A 22163-nucleotide genomic window follows, 5' to 3' on the forward strand; every position below is an offset into this window, starting at 1 on the left:
GAGTGAGCTCTGTGCCTGGTGGAATGCGTCCTCCAAGTGACCGGACTGTCAATCAAGCCCTGGAGCCCGGGGCCGAGGCATGTGTACCCGGGAAGCTAGCTCCCGCAGTCGGTTATGTGCGCCTCTTCTCAACTGCACATTCAGTGACGTCCTATTGATCACCTGGTCATGGTAGGAGTGCTTACGCCACCGACACTGGCAAGTGCGACACATCAAGGCTTTCTTCTCCAGGCCCAGTTGCTGAAGCACTTACTACCATAACCACTGTGTGCACCTCCTGTTGAGAACTTTCTGTGCTACCCCTCGCAAGGTGTATCCCCCTTGAAGCGTCTGCATCTTATTTCACTAAAGAAACTTTATCGTATCAGACCCCTCCTACTTAGCCCTTCATATCTTCTGGCTTCCCTTCCTACTCTAGCTGCTGCCGCTGGAACCATAGAGGTGCTGAGCAACTTTGTGCAGTGCTTCAGTCCTGCTCACACCTGTGCCTCACCCTGAGGGGTCCCTGACGTGGAAGTGGGGGACATGCACGCACAGCCCCGTGGCACCCCCTTTGCTAATGGGGCCTGACGTTCAGTGATCACACCTCCCCTCGGGTGTCCTAGGAAAGCAGTTCCGAGACACGTTTCCTAAGTGTCCCCAGGAATCGAACACTCTAGCTGTATTTACTCATACAATCTACCCACGACCAGTCTGACTTTGGCAGCTAGAGAGACGAGGGCTCAGAGTGACTCAGTCACTTGTCAGAGATGGTGCATCTGCTCGGGAGGAGACTGAATTTGGACCCGCATCATTGGGACTCTGAGGCTGTCCATACCTGCATACTGCCTCTGCCCATCAACCCGGTCCTGCCTGCTTCCCCTCCTCTCCTCCTCCTGATGCGGCTCGTATGGGATCACCTTGGTCTCGGAAGAGTGTGGTTGGAAACCACTTCCCAACGCACCGGCTGCTTTGATAACACATCCTTTCTTCGGTTCCTGAATGTTCGCCTCCCTCACTTCTCTCTCCTCCTTATCACTTCCCACATAAATGTTTGCACACAAGCCTGAACGCTAGGCTCTGCCTTGAGGGGATCCCAGCCTAAGACATGTTCTGACTGTACCAACCAACACCTCGCATGTGACCCACCTGTTGTGATAACCACAGTGATAAGTAGGAAGTGGCCCAAGACGGAGAACCAGATCAAGGGCCACCTTGAAGCCTTGCCTCGCTTCCCTACCCCTGGTCATACTGTGCTCCCCACAGAACCACCCTGTTCTAGAATGGATGGATTTACACACCAGACCGCTCTCCTTCCACACTCGAGGCATTAAGGCAGTAGGCACGCTGCTTTTCTCACAGCATTCCCTGGCACAGAGTAGGTATCAGGAAACTTTCTGAAGAGCGAATAAAGAAGGCACTTTTTAAAAAGTTTACTGTTCGGCACATCTGAGAAGAGCCTGTTGGTCTAACACTCACTGCCCAGTGGAAGATGGAAACAAGAAGTCCCGCTGTGTGCCAAGGCCATCCCCAAATGGCAGAGATGGATGGTGAGAGGAAACACCAACAACTGGCAAGGAAATGTAAAAAATTAAGCCTATAGCAAACATGAGCCCTGACAAAATGCTTGGAATGTCAATGAGAGAAGCAGTGGCCACTGCTCCTAACTATTTTTAATGACTTTTTTTTTTTTTTCCCAACCCTGCAAGTCTGGGATAAGCTCATAAACGCTTTAGGGGAAGCACAGACATTGGTGATGAAAGCAACAGAGTGAGTCATATTTGCAGAGCATTGAGGGAAGATCCTGTAACACAACAAACCTAAATTGCATCTAATGACATAAACAGAGAATAGCGATGCAGGGAAACCTGCCAACCGGGAAAACAGACCAAAGGAAGTCAACTTGGAAATAACAGGATGGCCAAAGACACTGGGAGCCACCGGGAAACCAGAAGCAGGAAAGCGATGAAAATTGATCTGAACAGAAAGATGATCTCCATGGGGGCAGCAGGGACTCTTCCGTATTTGCTCTCAGAAGCTTGCCTCTGGGGAAGATCTAAAGAAACCTCCAAAATTTTAAACTCAAGAAATAAAGGTAGAATCTTGGCAAAGGGAAAGAGGGCAGTAAGAATAATATCAGCTGTCTCCTCTCAGCGATTGCTTTTTCTTCTTGATTCTGCCTCAAATTCTTTTTTTTTTCCTTCTTTTTTTAAATTCTTTTTTTCCTTAAAGATAACGAAGCCATGGCAAGACATTGACTCTTACCTTTCTTTCTCTTAGCCATAGGAAAATTATTTCAAGATCTGGAGCACCGAAACATTCCATTGTCTCCGCAGGCTGCCCACCAGGGACATGCAAATAAAGCCCGGGTCCTGGACAGGTAGGAGGCTTTCGTAACCAGGTAACCATTCAGGCAGAGCTGAATTCCTTCTGTTTGCCAGCAGGCTTCCTTGTGAACCTCTCCCATTATTCAGCTTGCAACACTATAGTTTAATTGTCTGTTGACACGTCTGCTTTACCACCAGCTGGTATTCTCCTCAAGGACCCTTTGCTTTTCTGCCTCTCCAGCGCCCAGCTCTGGGCTTGGGAGATAGCAGGTGCTCAGTAAAGGCAAGTTGGGTTACAAATGAATGAAGGATTACTCCATGCAACTACAGGGAATTGAAGAAAGCATTTTCTTAAATAAAAAGTGGGTCAGGGAAAGAATCCCTGAGTCTCCCGAGCAATATTGAAAGCACGCTTATTTACCTGAAACCCTTGTATTAGAAAAGGATTGATCTAAATGTCTCTAGGGAATCAAGGAGGTGCTTGTGGACTGAATGTTTGTGGCCTCCCCTCCCCCCCCAAAAAATTTGTATGTTAAAACCCTAACCCCCGATGGGCCAAAGCAAATACCTCCTCCATTTTTAAGGGATACTTTGTCCCTCCTTAAGCAAGCATCAAACACACTCCTAATTTGCTCACACAGGCTCATGAGCACATCTGGGGCACTTAGGACCACAGTTTTGTGGGCAGGGGCAGCAGATGTATAGGAACAAAGCCAGGAATGGGCTACATTAAAACAATAGCAGTCATTTTGCTTAGGGTTGCACAACTGAGTGATCTCTTCTCTTTTGTTTTCTAAATGCTGTCTACTGTGATTATATGATATTTATATAACTTATTCTTTTAATTGCAAGGAAAAAGTTATTCTGAGGAAAAGGCAATATAATCAGCAACGCACGCACACAGATGCACAAACACATACTCACAAACATACATAAGCTCCAGAACAAGAAACCTAGCTTGGATTCCTGGTTCTGCTACCTCGTACACATTATCTTGCCCAGTCCCTCTTTTGAAAATTCTCTATGATGGGCATTGTGTCATCTGTCCTGCCTATCACTGTGGGTCTTGATGCCCAAAAGGCCAGTAAAATGCTGTGCAAAGAGAAGGTGCAGGGCAGGGTGCAGCCTCTCCGAACTGTCACCTCTATACTTCCCAGCACAGCTTTGCATTCAGGGGTTTGGATGATAAAAGCCATCGTGTGGAGTACATCCAAGTGCCGAGCAATAGAAATGCAATAACATTAGCCCCAACTAGCTCATAATTTGTAGCCACTGGTGCAAGACAGGGAAGGGAAGTAGCGAGCTCAAGTACCAGCCTTGAAGTCAAGGTAATCTGTGCTGCCATTAGAGTCCTGTGTCTTGGAGGAAGCATCAGCTTGCCTGGCCTCAGCTTGCCTGGCCTCAGTCTTGTCATCTGAACCGTGGACATAACCATGCCACCTACAAAAGATCGGGGTGAGCATCATGTGGCCAACAGCTAAATCATCATGTCCCCATCCTCACATGTCCCCAACCCAAGGGTTTGTTGAGCAAATTCGCCGAATGATAATGTGTGTATGTGCTAGGGAAGCCATAAAAATGACACACATTTGGGAAGAGATATGGCAAGAAAGAAACTAGAGTTGTGTTAAGCACCCACTCTGCGGCATTTCCATACAGCATGCAGTCTACAGCTTACACATGGCTTGTAACAGACTTTAAAACTGGCAGGAAGAGCAAGGGTTATCAGCCCATTTTTACGGAACCAGGAAACTGAGGCTTGCAATTCAAAGTCACCCGTTTGCAATCACTGAAGTTAGGGAAGAATGAACCAAGGTCTTGAAAGACCAGTCTTCTTCCCCTGAACCAAGTGCCCTCCAATCAGGAAGACTGGGCAAGCAGGGTGAAGAAGGGCCTGGGACACCCCTAGGAGTCACCCCTACTCCTGAAGGGGCCAAGCTGTGGCCATGAGCACGGATTCAGGAGAGAGCCAGCTTGAGAGTTGAGTTTTGGCTTTAGCACTTTTGTCTGTATGACCTTATCCAAGCCACTAACCCCTCTCAATGTCATCTGGACAGTGGGGAAATAATAGTTCCTTACAGCACTCAGGATTGCTGTGAGTCTAGATGAGCCGGTGCATGCAAAATGCCCAGGACGATGCCTGGCTCAGGCTAAATGTCAAACTTGAGCCACCATTGTTACTTTGTCGCTTGCCCAGGGCTCCAGAGGCAGCTGCTCACTTGGAGTTTATTAAATGACTAACCAGAGCATGGCACTTTCCTGGCAGCACCACCTCAAACAAGCTAACGGTTTAGTAATCAGAGCCTAGATGGTTGGAGGATCAGAGGATCCAAACACCAGCATGTGTTTATCATTTGTGCTGCTTAGAGCTTCTGTTCCAGAAAGCAGCTCCCACAGATGCCTTTGGAAATGAGTAAAAACAAAGGCAAGAGCAACGGTAAAGCCTGTTCACGTCATGGTGGTGGCAAACCAGAGAGGGGCCAGCTCTGGGAGGATGAATTATAAGAGACAGGCAGGGCCATACCCTATCCATGCATCCCCAGGTGATAACACAGCTGACTTTTATAGGGTGCCTGGACATGCCCCACAACCTTGCCCTGTACCACCCATGGCATTTGCACAACAACCCCATAGAGGAGGCACCGCTACTATCTCCACTTCACAGATGACCAAAGGGAGCCTAGAGTCCTTTCCCAAAGACTCACATCTGTAGCCAGTGGAAGGAGGACTTGGCCCTGTTTGGGAGCCTACTCTTAGGCAAAAATTTGTCTCTTCAGCCCTTTACGTTTCACAAAACATTTTCTCATTTTGAGTGTATCTGACTTACCATCTGTTGTGTCTTGAATTGCGCTCCCAGGCCCTCATAGAAAATTCATATGTTGAAGTCCTCACTCCCAGGACCTCAGAATGTGACTGTACTTGGAAAGAGGGTCTTTGCAGATGTAACTAGTTAAGACGTTGGAGTAGAGGGAGCCTTATTCCAACAACTGCTGTGCTTCTAAGAAGGGGAGATTTGGAGACAGACTGTCACATAGAGAGCGCCCCATGTGAACACAAAGGCAGACATGTGGTGATATGTCTACAAGCCAAGGAACAACCAAGGATGCTGGTGAACCACCAGAAGCTGGGGGAGGGGCTGGAACAGATTCTTTCTCACAGCCTTCAGAAGGACCCAACCCTACTGACACCTTGATCTGGAACTTCTGGGCTCCAGAACTGTGAGACAATATATTTCTGTTGTTTCAAGCCATTCAGCCTGCGGTCCTTGGTTCCAGCAGCCCATTTTCAATGGAGGAAAGGGATGCTGAGGGAGGAAAATGCCTCCAGCAGGTGGAAGTAGAGGCAACATCCACAGCACGCCTACCTGCCGACGAGCAACCTTTCTTTGCACATTCTCTGATTTAAATGTGTGCTCTAGTGGTTCAAACGATCTTGGTCTGCCACACGGTTATCTTCGTTATCTGCTTCTAGTGAATAGTTCAGAATCTGTGATTAACACATCAGTACAATACCTCGGAAAATATTTGAAAACAGTCCTTCTGGTGTTAGCCTTGCAAATGAGACCTATAAACTGATTGCTCCATCGACTTGGAAAGCAAACAGAAGCAACCAGACATTTCTAGCCTCAGAAGCAGCAGAATTTTGTCTAGGTCTTTTAAAAACACAGTCAAAAGCAGCCTGCATCGACTCTATCCCTGGCTTACAAGAAACTCCAGTTTTGTGATGTATTTTCAGCCAAACGATAGGCTTGGAGGCGAAAGCAATCATTTTCTTCATCACAGAAATGTATTCATTGCTGAGCTCCCAGAAGGAGTACTTAGCTGTGAATAAACCTAATCCCGCATCCTGCTGTGGTCTCTGGTGGAGACGAAATTGGTTAGAGCCTGGATGGTTAGACGCTGCACCAGGCTGATGGGCACACCTGCCCTGAGGCCCTAGAAATCTTCAGCATGGCGCACCCTGTGTTCTCCTTGCTTGATATTTTGCCTGAGAGTCTCTGGCCCCAAAGATCTCAGCTCTGTGGGGGATACATTTACGTCACACTGCAAGAGTAATAGCTAGTGAGCACTTAATATTTGTCAGGTATTAGGTCATTTAATTCCTCCAATTAGAAACTGGTAGAATATACCATTTTCTCCATGTATCTTTTTTTTCCCCTTTTCCCTATTTTTTCATAGGTAGCTGTCCATTAACATGTTGATGAAGGAGGCAAGCCCAGGGAACCCAAAATCAGAGGTTCCTCTCTTGGATTTGGGCATCATGGCAAGACCATGGGATGTTGAGGATGCTTTTGCAGAAGAGCCAACACCATCCCTGAATCTTGAAAGGGGAGCAGGGACGTCATAGGCTAAGGATGAGGGAAGGGCATGATAAGCAGAAATAACAGAAAAGCATGAAGACAGGCAAGGGGGCAATAGAGACCCAGGTTCTTGAAGAACCACACAGTCCAGTTGGCAGGAGTGAGGATGGCACACTGGGTGGGGGTGGGAGCTTGCACGTGCTCCGTTTCCCCATCCTCCTCTCAAGGTCTGCCTCTTGGCATCCCCATCACTTCATGCTCAGCCAGATGCACCTTCTCCCTGTGCTTGGATGTGCCAGCCACCTCCTCTCTCTCAACGTCCAGGCCTGGGCCTGGGCTATAGCACATGTCTTGGTCACCCCTCCAGCTCTCTCCCTTGGGTTTTATGTCCTGCTTAGGTAACCGTCTGGCTGTTCACTTCTGCTACCTGGCTGCTACCTGAGTGTGGACCCACCGCTTCCCACTTATAAGTGTGTTTTCAAAGCCCGGCCTCTGTGTTTGCTGAATAGATGTTGTCTTAATTCCCAATTGCTGGGGCAGCCCCGGTGGCGCAGCGGTTTAGTGCCGCCTGCAGCCCGGGGTGTGATCCTGGAGACAATGGATCGAGTCCCACGTCAGGCTCTCTGCATGGAGCCTGCTTCTCCCTCTGCCTGTGTCTCTGCCTCTCATTCTCTCTCTGTGTCTCTATGAATAAGTAAATAAAATCTTAAAAAAAAAAAAATTCCCAATTGCTGCTGTCACAACCCCCACCCCCACCCCAAACTCAGTAGCTTAACAATACAAATTTATTCTCTTACAGTTCTGTAGGTCAGAAGCCCGAAATGGGTCTCTGCATTAAAATCTGGGAGTCCAGTGAGAATGGGGAAAATTAACAAGGCAGGAAACCACAAATGTTGGAGAGGATGTGGAGAAAGGGGAATCCTCTTGCACTGTGGGTGGGAATGTGAACTAGTGCAGCCACTCTGGAAAACTGTGTGTGTGAAGGTTCCTCAAAGAGTTAAAAATAGACCTGCCCTACGACCCAGCAATTGCACTGCTGGGGATTCACCCCAAAGATACAGATGCAATGAAATGCCGGAACACCTGCACCCCAATGTTTATAGTAGCAATGTTCACAATAGCCAAACTGTGGAAGGAGCCTCGGTGTCCATCGAAAGATGATGGATAAAGAAGATGTGGTTTATGTATACAATGGAATATTCCTCAGCCATTAGAAACGACAAATACGCACCATTTGCTTCGATGTGGATGGAACTGGAGGGTATTATGCTGAGTGAAGTAAGTCAGTCGGAGAAGGACAAACATTATATGTTCTCATTCATTTGGGGAATATAAATAATAGTGAAAGGGAATATAAGGGAAGGGAGAAGAAATGTGTGGGAAATATCAGAAAGGGAGACAGAACATAGAAGACTCCTAACTCTGGGAAACGAACTAGGGGTGGTGGAAGGGGAGGAGGGCAGGGGGTGGGGGTGAATGGGTGACGGGCACTGAGGGGGGCACTTGACGGGATGAGCACTGGGTGTTATTCTATATGTTGGCAAATGGAACACCAATAAAAAATAAATTAAAAAAAATTAAAAAATAAAGAAGCCAGAGAAGAACAATTTTATATTTCAAAAAAATAATAAAATAAAATAAAATAAAATAAAATAAAATAAAATAAAATAAAATAAATAAAATAATCTGGGTGTCTTCAGGACTGGTTCCTTCTGGAGGAGAATCAACCTCCTTGCCGTGTCTGGTTTCTGGAGGTGCCTGCATGCCTTGGCTCGTAGCACCACATCATGTCATGTCTTTCCCTCAGCTTCCTTTGTCACATCACCTTTTCTGACTCCGGCTCTCTTGTCTCCCTTTTACAAGGACTCCTGTGATTATGATCACCACACAAATAATCTATAGTAATCTCCTTCCCTCAAAATCCTTAAACACATTTACCAGGTCTCTTTTGCCACATAAGGTAACATCTTCAAAGACTTTGGGGATTAGGAAGTGGACATCTGGGCAGCCCGGGTGGCTTAGCCAGTGGTTTAGCGCCACCTTCAGCCCAGGGCCGGATCCTGGAGATCCAGGATCGAGTCCCGCGTCAGGCTCCCTGCATGTAGCCTGCTTCTTCCTCTGCCTGTGTCTCTGCCTCTCTCTCTCTCTCATTCTGTGTCTCTCAAGAATAAATAAATAAAATCTTAAAAAAAAAAAGGAAGTGGACGTCTTGTGTGGCTGTTATTCTGCCGGAGCTGTGACTAGCCGGAGCTGTGTCTCAATTTGCTGATGTGTTGGGTAGCTCTGAGCAGGGTTGAGGGCAGGTGCATGGGAGGGCTTGTGGGCAGGATGGTCCTGGGATGTTTGAGCTGCAGAAAATACCTGTGACTGGGGCATGCAGGGAGACTGTGCGTGGAAATGGAAATTGAGATTGTGTGTGTGCGCATGTGTGGGGCAGGACTGATTGAATTGAAAAATCTAAGATTCTACTTGAGAGGAAGGGGAACATGAGGCAAAGGAAGAATGAAGTTTAGGGACACAAAGCAGACATAGCAGTCGCTTCTGGAGACTCGGTTTCCTTATCTGGAAACTAGAGGAAGGGACCAAGATACATGGATGGTTTCACAAGGTCATGCAGATAGGATTCTCTAAGGATAGGGGCCAGGGATCTGGACTCCCCAAGCTGTACCTCCTCCCATCTCTCCCATTCCCAATTCTATGCAACCCCCCACAATATAACAGCCTTACTGAGATATCATTTGCAAACCATACTGCATGATGCATGATAATGCATATAATGTATTATGCATATAATGCAATGGTCTTTAATATACTCATAGAGTTGTGCAACCACTACCACCAGTAATTTTCGAACATTTTCATCCTCCAAACAGAAGCACCATACCACTTAGAGGTACCTTTTCATTTCCCCCCCAAATCCTCCAGCCCTAGGCAACCACTAGTCTACTTTCTAAACAGCCCTACCCTGGAGCCTGTTCCTCCTGGCTATTCTCAGAGCTTTTGTTCCACTCAATGTGGAATGGGAGGCTTATGCTGGCTGTCAGCCTGTCTTACCCACACGTTCCCTTCCTGACCCTCTGCATCCAGACTTCTGCTCTCATCATCCTACAGAGAGGGCTTTCTGAAAGGTCAGCATGACCCAGAGTCAAATCCAAAGGCTTTTCCTCTATGTGCTTCCTGACTTGTCAGCAGCAGCCGACACTAATGACCTGTCAGACCGTGGTGGTCCCCATGCCACCGCCGTCTATGGACACCTCATCTTTTGCCTGCTGGCGTGAAGGCTGGGGGATTCTGGGTCTCAGGCCTTAGCCCTCTTCCCTCTGCAGCAAAGAAGTGACACGGACTCGAGAACTGATCTGTCTTGGTGTGATTGCCATCGTGGACACATACCAGCCGTGTGACCTGGGGCACCTTACTTCATCACTAATCCCATTTCCTTACTCGTGCCACAGTGATAATAACACTACCCACCCCTCGAGGTTATTGTGGGGATGAAATGAGTTAATTAATGGAAAGTGCTTGGCACATGTAGACAGGCGATGCCAAGTGTTTGCTAATGTGATTATTTTGCTTATTCTTTTGTTCAGTGAGTTTAATCATTGCCATTTTTTCAATAACTTCTCTGCATCAGACTTCACTGGGCTTCAAATTTTCATTAAATTCAACATAAGCAGGAGATTTGGACAAGTATAGCTTCCCAAAAGCCTCACATTTGTAACCTGGAGGATGGGGATAATAGCAGCTGGGTCTCAGGGCTTGGGGCAGTCCAAATGATTTAATACATGCAGAACACTTAACAAAGTCCAGCACACAGTGAATCCTCTGGAAATGGCAGCAGTAGCCGCAGCAGTAGTCACAGCACCAGTCAGGACCCTCCTCTTGCATCTCCATGTGATTGGGGGTTTGAATTGTGGACATCTCCACCTGCATGTTCTCTCATCCCCTTCAACCAAACTCATAACTAAGTTCATCAGATTTTTTTCATGGTAGTATTTACCACTGCTGAGTAAAAATGGTGTTTTCCAGCACCCCACTCCTCGTCTCCTAGGTAATAAGACCCTTGGTCATCTCTGACTCTTGCTTCTCTTTTCTCTTTTATTTTCAATTTCCATCCCTTCCAGTGACCCCGACTCACTTATTCTCTCCCATTCCGCTGCCCTCACTTTTGCCTGGGGCTCACCTACCTGTATTTCAAAATCTGCAGTGACTTCCGGGCCAGACCAGCTGCCCCCAATCCATCCTCCAAACCAATGCACCCATGATACAGCACACATTGCCTGCTTTGGGATGATGTCTTTAAAATACCCTCCCTACCCCCAAGTGTGTCTCGAAAGGAGCTTCTAAATCTTTAAAGACAGTCCATGCAGCCAGCTGCCAGCTGCCATAATTAAGTGGAATTTTTCATGGTTTCTCCTTGAATCTTTGCCTCCTTAGCTTGAGTTTAGACAACTGTTTCCGATGCCTGGCTTCATCTTCTGTGAACTTCCCAGTCTGGTGTTGGAGTCGAAGCCTGCCATTCTTTTACACTGACAATCACACTCCCACCCGATCTGGTCTCTTGGGTCATTCCACCTTTGGTTGCTGGTTTCAACATTAAACTGTCTCTTACCAAGTTACCCTCCTGCTCCAGGACAGATAAGTGTCCCTATCAAGCTCAGCATTGTATTTTTTTTTCCTTCATTAATTCTTTTAGGCAGACCTATATCTCTGTATAGGTTTTGTGATAGCTTTGTGATGGCATAGGATGAAAGACACACATGTTATTAAACCATGACTATTAACAAGAAGGGGAAAATGCAGGGAAAATATAATGAGGGCTTAGGGGCACTTAAATAAATGACTACATTTGGATAGCAAAGAGAGATACACAAGGAAGGGCATAATTAATATAATTTGCTAAAAGGTAATCATGCCAGATTGCTAGGGAGGAAAATTTTTTCCTACTTTCAAACAGAAGGATGACATCATCTCAAAGATCAGCTCCAGCAGGATTTCTGTAATGACAGGCACGTTCTTCTATCTCTGCATGGTCTAATACGGTAACCACCAGCCATGTGTGGCTATTGACCACTTGAAATGCACCTAGTACCCCTAAGGAACGGAATCTAATTTGACTTAATTAACTTACATTTAAATAGCCACATGTGGCTAGTGGTATCAAACTGCAGAGTGCAAACACAGACGACTATGTAAATAATATTGTAAAATGCTACAGACAGTGCCTTTAATAGAAGATTTTGAAACTGCCAAGATCTCCATGCAACCCTGTATCATTTTCCTGGGGCTGCCATAATAAAATAACATAGACTGGCGGCTTAAACAGAGACTTATTTTCTCACAATTCTGGAGGCTGGGAGTCCCCGATGAAGGTGCCGACAGGGGTGGTTATACTCTGGGGCCTCTCTCCTGCCCCTGCAGATGGCCATCTTCTCATCATGTCTTGACATGGTCTCTCCATATGTCCTAATCTTCTGCTCTTAGAAGGGTACCAGTCAGACTGGATTAGGGCCCACCCCAAGGCCTCATTTTAACTTAATTAATTCTTTAAAGGCCCTATCTCTAAATATAATTCCATTCTGAAGTACTGAAATTAGGGCTTCCACATATGAATGTGTAAGGGTATGCAATTTGGCTCATAAGAGAGTAGACCCTGTGCTACAAAATGGCAGATGGGAAAGGCATTTTTAATTAGAGGCCACACCTACATATTCCAGGTGTATCATACTAGTGTCCCACTTGGGACCAGGATGGGCTTCTAGGAATTGAAAGGATCAGATGGTACCATGCTCCTCAGACCATGCTCTCCAAGAGCGATCACCTCACCTAGAACATCAGTCCTACTTCTCTGCTTGGCAGTGAAGGCCTCCAGGATGTGACTCCATGACCAAACCTACCTTCCTCTCCTCCTTAGGCAACCACTTCTGCTGTGTTTCACTCAGACCTCTCACCCCACCTACCCCCTACTCTTGCTTTGGAGATTTTTCACTGTCCCTCCTGCTTAGAATGCCTTGTTTTTGTCTTTTTTTTTTTTAAGATTTTATTTATTGTCTGAGAGAGAGAGCAGGAGTACAAGAAGGGGGAGGTAGAGGGAGAAGAAGACTCTCCGCTGAGCAGGGAGGCTGACTTGGGACTCAGTCCCAGGACCCTGGGATCATGACCTGAGCCACCCAGGTGCCCCTGAAAGCCTTGTTTTTTTAACCCAACATCATCCAAGGAATTTGTATCCTTCTGATCTCAACTAAGCCCCATCTCATTTTTGGAGCCACTTCTGAGCATTCATTCTTACTTAACAGTTTTTAACCCCACGACTGACACCTCAGTGTTGTCTCAGAAACTAAGTCACAAACCTAAGGATCAGGGAATCCTAAAATAGTACTAGCACACAGTAGGTCTCAATAAAGTCACCCTGCTGGTTGACAAATACAAGTATTTTTCATTTCCACGTCTGAATTGTTGGGAAAGATGAGCTTTTCTCTGACTTAATGTATAGCTACACATTTAATATCTAGAGGCAAACCTGAAGCCGGAGTGTATCTCTGCCTCAAGTATTAAATTTACAATAAAGTCAAAGACAGATGGCTAAAAAAGAAACACTAAATTGTTTCTGAAATTATTAAATCTTCTAGTCTGAGGGCTCAGAGAGCCCAAGAAAATTTTCTTTTAATCCCTATGGGCTTTATATTCCATTGATGAAGTTACAGAGCTGGCCTGAAAAGCAATTTTGTGAAATCGTTTACCAAAGGGGAGGGGAAAAATCATTACAGTCATCCTTCTGAGGTTCGCAAGTAATAAGCAGGCTCTATTCTCCTCAAGCCCAGAAGAGCCGCGTGGGCTTGATAAATAACCGAGTCTGTCCCAACTGCAGCTCTAAACAGATGTCTGTAAATATTGTAGAAAAGAACCCCCAGAAAGTCGGTGGGTGTTACTGATGAGTGACTGTAGATGTTTTTGTTGGCAAACAGGCAACATCCTCTGTGGATGACTAGCCTGCTACAGGAAATTGTAATTCCTTTGTTATCCTAGTCACTATCTTAACCAATATGGCTTCTTTTAAAGCAGTGTTTCTCAACTAATGGATGCTTTGCCCTTCTTCCTATCCCATCTGGGGGACATTTGACAATGTCTAGTGGTATTTTTTATTGTCAAATAAAAAATGCTGGCAGGGAGGGGTGCTGCTGGCATCAAGTGGGCAGAAACCACTTGATGCTTTAGATGCTGCTAAACATCCTACAATGCATAGGGCAACCCCTACCCCCAGCAAAGGATGATTTGGCCAAAATGTCAATTGGGCCCAAGTCATCTTAAATAATACCTTGTTTTTGTATGTCATTCAACAGACATTTATTGTTGAACGGAGACAATACCCAGGTAGTCCTATTTCTGTGTATTGCTGGATTCATCAATTCACTCATATAATGCATGTTTATTGAGCACTGACTCCATGCCAGGCACTGGGATGTTGGAATGGCACAGTCGGGGTCTTTCCTCATCTGAGGTTTATTTCCTAGTGGAGGGAGACTAGAGTCTCCACAAGCCAACAGACCAACTAGATAATTTCAACTAATGGTAAATACAATGTAGATTGTGGAACAGGGTAAAAAGGGGGAGAATACCTGGGTGGGTGGTTGTGCAGGAAGCCACTTTGAGGAGGGGCTTTGGGAAGGCCTCTTTCTATAGGTCTCATTGAAGTTGATAGACGAATTGGTAGAAGGAAGCAGCTCTGTGAAAATCTGGAGAAGGAGTGTCCAAAATACCCCTATTCACACAGGTTTGGGTAGTTTCAGGACCAGGGACACGCGAGCCACTGAAACTCAGAGGGAGGAGGTGAGGTGGACAGTGTAAAGATGGTAAGTGGGGCAGGAGTTGTACAGTCCAGGAAAGAATTCAGACTGTATCTCAGGTGCAGTGGGAAGTCATGGCGGGAGTTTAAGCAGGGTGGACGTGTCTGGGTTAGGTAGTGAGAAGTCCACTTGGGCTGCTGGGTGGAGAATGCGCTGTAGAGGGGCAAGATGGAAGCGAGGAGCCAGTCAGGAGCTCACTGCAGGAGGGAGGCCAGCTCAGGCCACAGTGCCATGAGTAGAAAGGAGAGCAGGTGGGTATATTTGGGAAGCATTTGGAATAAAGTTCCTGGACTTGCCTGGATAGGACCCATTACTCAGTCCATTGCCAACTGCCAGCCTGAGCTACCCATCTCTGGTCAGTGCGCATCCTGAGAGCCTTTGCTCTGCATCCTCGGCTTAGCCCACCCTGTTAACTCCCACCTGCACAGGAGTTCCACAGTCCCCCTGCCTTACATGAGCAGATCTTCCCTAATAAAAGCCGGGTTTACGTTGGTGACCCCCTCATTCCTTGATCAGGTTGAGAGCTTTCCTGGATATCAGACTTCTACAGCTGGAGCCTGGGATGCAGCCTTAAAATTTTTGCTTCTTCCTTGGTGGATAATACCCTTGGGGGTCCCAAATGTGGCAGCTTTTGATCATGACCTGTTAGCAGCCTCCCATGGGACTTAGACTAAAATCCAGATTTCTATCCAGCCCCTGCTCACCTAGGCAGGCACTCCTTTAAACAAATTTTTTTTAATTTAAATTCAATTTAATGAACATATACTGTATTACTAGTTTCAGGGGTAGAATTCCGTAATTCATTAGTTTCATACAACACCCAGTACTCATTACATCAAGACCCCTCCTTAATGCCCATCCCCCAGTTACCCATTCCCCTACCAACCTCCCCTCCAGCAGTCCTCGGTTTGTTCTTTAGAGTTAAGAGTCTCTTATGGCTTATCTTCCTCTCCGATTTCCTCTTATTTTATATTTCCTTCCCTTCCCTTATGTTCATGTTTTGTTTCTTAAACTCCACATACGAGTCAAATCATACATTTGTCTTTTTTCTGACTTATTTCACTTAATGTAACACCATCTAGTTCCATCCATGTCATTGCAAAGAGCAAGATTTCATTCTTTTTGATGGCTGAGTAATATTCCAGTGTGTGTGTGTGTGTGTGTGTGTGTGTGTGTGTGTGTGTTTATATACCGCCCCCCCACCATGTCTTTATCCATTCATCTGTTGATGGACATCTGGGCTCTTCCCATAGTTTGGCTATTATAGACATTGCTCCTATAAACATTGGGGTGCATGTGCCCTTTCGAATCACTATATTTGTGTCCTTTGGATAAATACCATTTTCACATTTGCTCACACCAACCTGTTGAAAGGGGCCACATAATCCATCCCTCTAATCCTTGTCCTTTTACTTTTGTGGGCCTCTGCCTTGCAGGGGCACTTTTTTTGTAGCTTTCTGCCTCTTTCATGTCCCAGCACAAATGATACCTAACATTTTTTGTCTGAAGTCACTCAACAGCATGTATTTCCAGTGAGTATAATACGACCCCTCAAAGGGATGGAAATTGATTCTTGGAAGATGAAAAAAATCTTACTCTTCTAATCTGTAAAGCACAGATATACATGCAGGACATAAACAGCAGGGCAGCTAGCTAGATGATAGGTAGGTAGCTAAATTGATACAGAGGGATGGATGGTATACCCATGGTATTAGAATATCATAGAGGGGCTTCAGCAGGAAAGGAAGTCTAAAAAGTCTCCTGAGAGGGCAGATAATAAGGAAAAAGAGGTTGAAAATCAATGGTCTAGGGAGACCATCTCCCTGTTCCACTTACTTGCCAACATATACCCTAATTTAAATTTTTTCAGGAACTTCGGAAAATTGACAAATACCTTGCTTATTTTTGTCTCCTTCCCAGTATTTTCTGGGCTTCCCCCATCCCTCTAAATGTAAGCTCCATGAAACCCAGGTATCTTGGCTGTCTGGTCACCACTATGTCTCCAGCATGTGCACAGTGCTGGGTATACAGTAATTATTCAATACATATTTGTGACCAAGGAATACCATTGTGACCAAGGAATGATTTCAAATACTAGAATAAGGACTCACCAGGCCAATTGGACCCCTTCTGGATTTCATCTCTTACTTAAATGCTTCCAGATTTGTTGGGTCCTTCGGAACATTGAGTTTAAGTATAAGCCCCCTTCTTTGTCCCATAGTCAAGTTCATCTCTTAGCCCTGGTCTTGACTACCTCCAGTTTTCTCTCCTCTCTGACCACTGAGAACCAGTAACCATGTAGTCCAGCCCTCCTCGATGCCACTGAGATACCACAGTGAATATGGAACAGATGTCTGACTCGGTAAATTAAAAACATTTTTGAGGAAAGCATAACAGTAGGCTAACCATCTTGGAAATTACAAAGCAAAGGAATGCACGATTATTGGGTTTAACAAGAAGCCGAATCACAGTGAACATCTGCAAAAGAAAAAAGACTGGAAGGACGCAAACCAAAATGTCAGCTATGTTATCTCTGGAATGTAGACTTGCAGTTTATTTTCTCCTTATGCTTCTGTTCTTAATTTAGGACTTTCCTACAATAAGCATGTATTTCTTTTATTAGAAGACACAAGGGTTTTATTGGTTGGTTTTTTTTAAAGACCATCCAGGATACTGCAGTATCAGAGAGGCATATATAGGCGCACCCCTGGTCCGTGCATCTAAGACCAGTTCTACTTGATTACATGCGGACCCCCACAAAGCTTTTTGTAGGGCGATTTCTGTGCTTAGGGGAGCCATTTGATCTCAGCTAACCTAGTTCATTAGGCAAATAGCACCAGCTTTATTGCCAGGACAACACGTACTATCCATTCCACAGCACATTATGTTTGTTAGCTTTTTCAGGGATGTGTGTGACTCCCAAAAGTACAAAAAATTTCTTGTATTGTAAGGCACTCACCCATGCAAAATGCAAAGACGAAACAAACACAAAACACATTCCCATATTTTTTAAGATATTTCTCAGGGGCTTCATGGCTCCCAGAAGCCAAAGGTCTGACTTAGGAAGATTTCCCACTGAAATGTCTCTTGAAACCTAGGCTGTACCTCTTTATTTTCTCCTAGCAGGTAGCCACCAAGACTGGCCACCCATATGCCCAGAACTTCCCTGGTCCTGGAAGATTTTCTAGACCCTGCCTCCTCCTAACACATCCTACCTGCACCAATGCAGACAGTTCATGCTTCAATATCCTTAAAGATTCATTAGGGATTCTTGATTTTTTCATGGTCAAAGGAACACTTTCAAATGCTAGAACTTTTGGTAGATCAATTAATACACTCAGATGAATACTAGATCCAACAATTCATTAATAATTACAATGCCCATTGTGACAGCTAATAGCATCTCGTCTCCAGGGGTCTCCAAGCATTGAGGTTTAGCACACAAAATATATCAGCTCTGAGTCATTGTCTGACCCCACCTTAATGTCATATGCCCACAAGGTGATATCATAAATGATGCTGCAGTAATATTCATGCCCTCTAAGAACCCAGGTGGATCGTCCACACCCATGAAAACCTGGTGGCCTGAGAAGGGGTCATAGTACAAGTGGTAGTTTGAGGCACAAAGTTTGAAAATCACTATGGAACTGAGAATATTTCTCATATCCAAAGCACGATTCTAGAGGACAACAACTTTTAGGACTCTCATTTAAAATGAACCAGCCCGGAGAATAATATTCGAATAAAAGACTGTATCTGGCTGCCCAGATCTTCTTGGAGTAAAAAGAGATTATTTGCTGGGGGTGGTGACATCATTCTTACCTCCTCTAGGGCCCAAAGGGAGTCTACCACAGGCTTGATCTTCTTCTGGTTGTAGAGCCCAATGAGTTTGTCCACCACTCCTCGAATGAGGCCTGCACGGCCCTGTTTGAAGAGCAGATTTAGGAGGGAAAATCCTGCGATGACTTTGTTCTCTTCATAGAGCTTGATGGGGTTCACCTTCTCGACCTGCCACCACTGGAGGGAGAGCAGGTGTCAGTTAGAGGGAGCCCAAGCCAGCCCTGTCCACAGCACTGCAGGCAGAGGAGGGGGCTGCTATAGTGGGGTGGGTTCCAGCTGGCCCAGGGGTGGTCCTTGTTGGGGTATTTTTTTAAAGCAGCTATTTAGCTGGCAGAGCTATAAGTGCCTGGTGATGCTCATGAGCAAAGCACGAGCTCTAGGTGGAAGTGAGAAACAGACTTCCTGAAAACAGCTACTAGGACACATGTCATGGGACCATTGAGGCGTGGGGCTGGGACTGTTAGCTCTGGAGCCAAATCCTGGCTCTCACTTGTGCTCTCTCTTCTTCTGTGTGTTTCATATCCCTTGGCTACGGATAGTGGCTGGGTATTTCCTCAGGTTTCTGGGAGAATTTAGCGTATGAATGGTGATGGCAGTGACCTGGTGGGGGCAGGAGCAGGGTGGCAGAGAAGTCCACCAAGTGTGGTGGGGACTCAGTGGGATGATGATTTAGCCACAAGAGCAGCTTTCCTAGGGGGGATGATGGCACAGCTGGAGAAGTGGGTGGGAATCCACGAGGAAAAGAGCGAGGGAACATAATATAGGCAGAAGGAACAGCATGATGTGGCGGCGAAGCCATAGCATTGGGACTAAGCCAGAGGTTCTTATCTGAGGTAAGTTTTACTTCCCATGGGACAGGTGATAACATTTGAGGACGTTTTTGTTGTGGTGACTGGAAGGCAGAGGAATCTACTCCATCTATTGGGTAGAAGCCAGGGGATGCTGGTAAACATCCTATAGTACACAGGACCAGAATTTAGAAACCCCAAGTTCCAATTTCTAGAGGGCTCTAGAAGGGAAATGTGATGGGCACTTAGGAACATTGGTAATGTTTATATTATTGGTGTGTTTATTTACACCGTGTCTCTTTCCTGAATTGTGGGAGCTCACAAAAGATTTTGATTTTTTTTTTAAGTGGGAAAATCATATGGTCAGGAAAATCAGTGTGAGAAAAACAAGTCAAAAGCAAGGATAAGATTCATGCACAAAATTTTTTACTAATGCACATTCCCTGAGGGCCCGGAGGCCAGCTCCAAGAGACACATGTATTTGGCCATGGACTGGCTTCCCATAAAAACCAAGTAGAGAAATGATTAATGACTCGTTTCATGGTGCATCTGCGGTGTCTCAGTAAATGTTTGTGAAACGGATGCTTGCTAAATCTGCAATTCCTGCATAGTTGTGGTTAAGTGAGTTCTAGAGCCAAGTGTCTGGTTTTAAATCCCAGTTCTGCCACTTAGTAGCTGTGCAATTTTAAGCGAGTCACTTAACCTCTCTAGGCTGTGTTTCCCTACTGCACCTCATGGGGTCATCATGAGGATTAAATGTGTTAATATACAGAAAGCTCTTGGAACAGTGTCTGACCCAGAGTAGGTTTTCTATAAATATAAAATATTTCCCTTATCTTTGACTTAGTGAGTAGGAGCTCTGAAATTGGAGTCAGATTGCTCTCTAAGTGCTAACCACTGTTAACCATTGCTATAGTCTAAAAGCAAATAGCATATTTGATAAAGAGTGAGTACAAGCTCTGCAAGAGCTTTAAGGTGGAACATAATTAGGATATCTGAGAAATTCTTGTATAGTTCTAAGTATGGCTTTAATTTCTAAGCCTTTCTTCAATAGGTAGAAGAAAATTCCTTTCTAGAACCTTCTAGAACAATGTCATCATTCCACTCCTTAGCATGCCCTATCTTCATTTTGCTTCTAAATGACCAACTAACATTGGACCAGGTCTCTGAAAGGAAATAGTCTTTGTTCTTGACCTCCAACTATATAGCATTCTTGTAATCGGCACCCCTGTTTCAGGCAGGAGAATCTCAACCTCCATCCTGGCCATGTTTCTATGAGTGCTGTCATTGAACCTGGGCACACTGCAATTATTTCATTAACACTGTGTGTTGTGATTGTGCGTTGAGGGGAGAAAGGGAAAACACTTCTTACAATTGCATGTAATTTGGGATCAATCTGGTTACCCACAGCAGGCTGTCAGCATCACGTTAATTACAGCCACAGCAACAAAACAGCTGTGAGTGGCACAAAGCCTATCTTCAGGGGACTTGCTCCAGACAGCATCCTTCATTACATGCCATTCTTGCTCCCTTACAGATTCTTTTGTTGCAATGATCTTGACCTAAACTCTGAAGTTTAAGGGCAAAAACAGGCCCTTAATTCTACTGTAACAGGGCAGGCAGTACTAATAATTCGAGAATCAGGGAATGTTTAAGGGTAAAGCCAGCCAATGCTGGCACTTAGGGGGCATATGAATGCCCCATAGTGCCACACGTAGAATGATTTCTATGGCTTTCCCTGGCCACCTATGCAAAATGCCTCCACCCCATCCTGCATCTTCTTTTTAATCCTTTTCAGAGTTCTTATGACCACTTAGAATAATCATCTTATTAATATGTCTTTCTTATTTCAGTTTGTCTCCCTCATTAGAATGTAAGAGTCACAAGGGGCTAAAATGTGCCCATCTCATTCACTGCAATCCCCTGGTGTCTTGCACACATGGCAGGTGCTCAGAAGATGCTTGTAAAGCAAATGAACCAATGAGTGCTGCACTGGCTGCTAAGGCAGTTGAGAGGATAGGATACAAGAGCAAACTCTCTCATAAGAAGTAGCAATTCTCTATTGAGGGGGCATGGCTAAAAACTGAAGTTCTAGCCCAAATGAGCTTAATTCTAGCAAGTGTTGTTCTAGGTAGGAATAGCGAATACCCAGGGATGTGGTTTCTCAATCGCAAAGTAAACACTGCATTCAGAGCATGATTATTTAAGCTAGTGGTTCACAAATTTGCCTATGTCTAAAATCACCCTGGGGACTCACTAAAATTGTGGGATCCCATTTGTATCTCCAGCTCAGTAGAATGGAGATACGGAGAAATCTTAAGTACCCCCAGAGGACCTGGTCAAAAGAGGCCACACTCACAGTTGGTTTCTCCATGAAGCAAATAAAATGCACTAATGTAAGTTTATTTTTAAGCAATGATGAAAAACACAAGAACTTAAACAATCTTGGCTGAAATCAAAATGCTTTTGTGATTTTCTCAAACGTTCCCACCTCTCCACTTCATTTAGACAAAGCAGCCGAAGTATATACACAGTCTTGCCCGTGTGTAGTGTGCAAGGCAGGAATACACAGGCTTTATTGAAAATGAATGATGCAGATGAAGAACAAACAAGATTTAGGTGCTTAGTCAATGTCTTTAGTTGGAAGAGCTCACAACATGCAAGTCACTGCATTACCACAGTACATTTGACACGTATGGATACTTACTGATTTTGCAAAGCTAAAGAAGCTCTTGGTCTCTCCAGTCACCATGTTGGATGAACCTGTAAATGGAGGATTCCCAAATCAAGCTATTGCTAATGAAAACCAACATCTCTTGCTATACATGGAAGAATGGCAGTTGTTTGGTCCAAAACTGCCCAACTCAGCCTTGGAAAAATGAGGGAAATGGAGGGAGTGATGACATCAAGTTGACTTAATTTTAGCCAAGTTTCCCTGGATCAAAGAGAAAGTAGTATTTCTCAAGGTGACCACGTCATTATTTTGGAAAATTGGGCATGTAGCAAAAATGTGATTTACATTCTAATACAATGATGAATTGCTTAAAATATTGGTTCTGTTCTTCAAGATTGGGAAGTGAAATTCTAT

The 22163-nt window shown here is 45.1% G+C and overlaps 1 protein-coding gene across 1 annotated transcript in view; it reads right to left on the reverse strand.

Annotated features, from left to right (window-relative positions):
- Positions 1-22163, reverse strand: part of VAT1L (vesicle amine transport 1 like) — a 147156-nt gene that overhangs the window by 50502 nt on the left and 74491 nt on the right. The window contains exons 6-7 of the mRNA XM_038538248.1: positions 21783-21838; positions 18270-18464 (exon numbers count right to left, since the gene is read on the reverse strand). Coding sequence (XP_038394176.1) covers positions 18270-18464; positions 21783-21838 — 251 coding nt within the window. The remainder of the gene's footprint in view (positions 1-18269; positions 18465-21782; positions 21839-22163) is intronic.

Source organism: Canis lupus, chromosome 5 (genome assembly GCF_011100685.1).
Source record: "Canis lupus familiaris isolate Mischka breed German Shepherd chromosome 5, alternate assembly UU_Cfam_GSD_1.0, whole genome shotgun sequence".
Classification (NCBI taxonomy): Eukaryota; Metazoa; Chordata; class Mammalia; order Carnivora; family Canidae; genus Canis; species Canis lupus.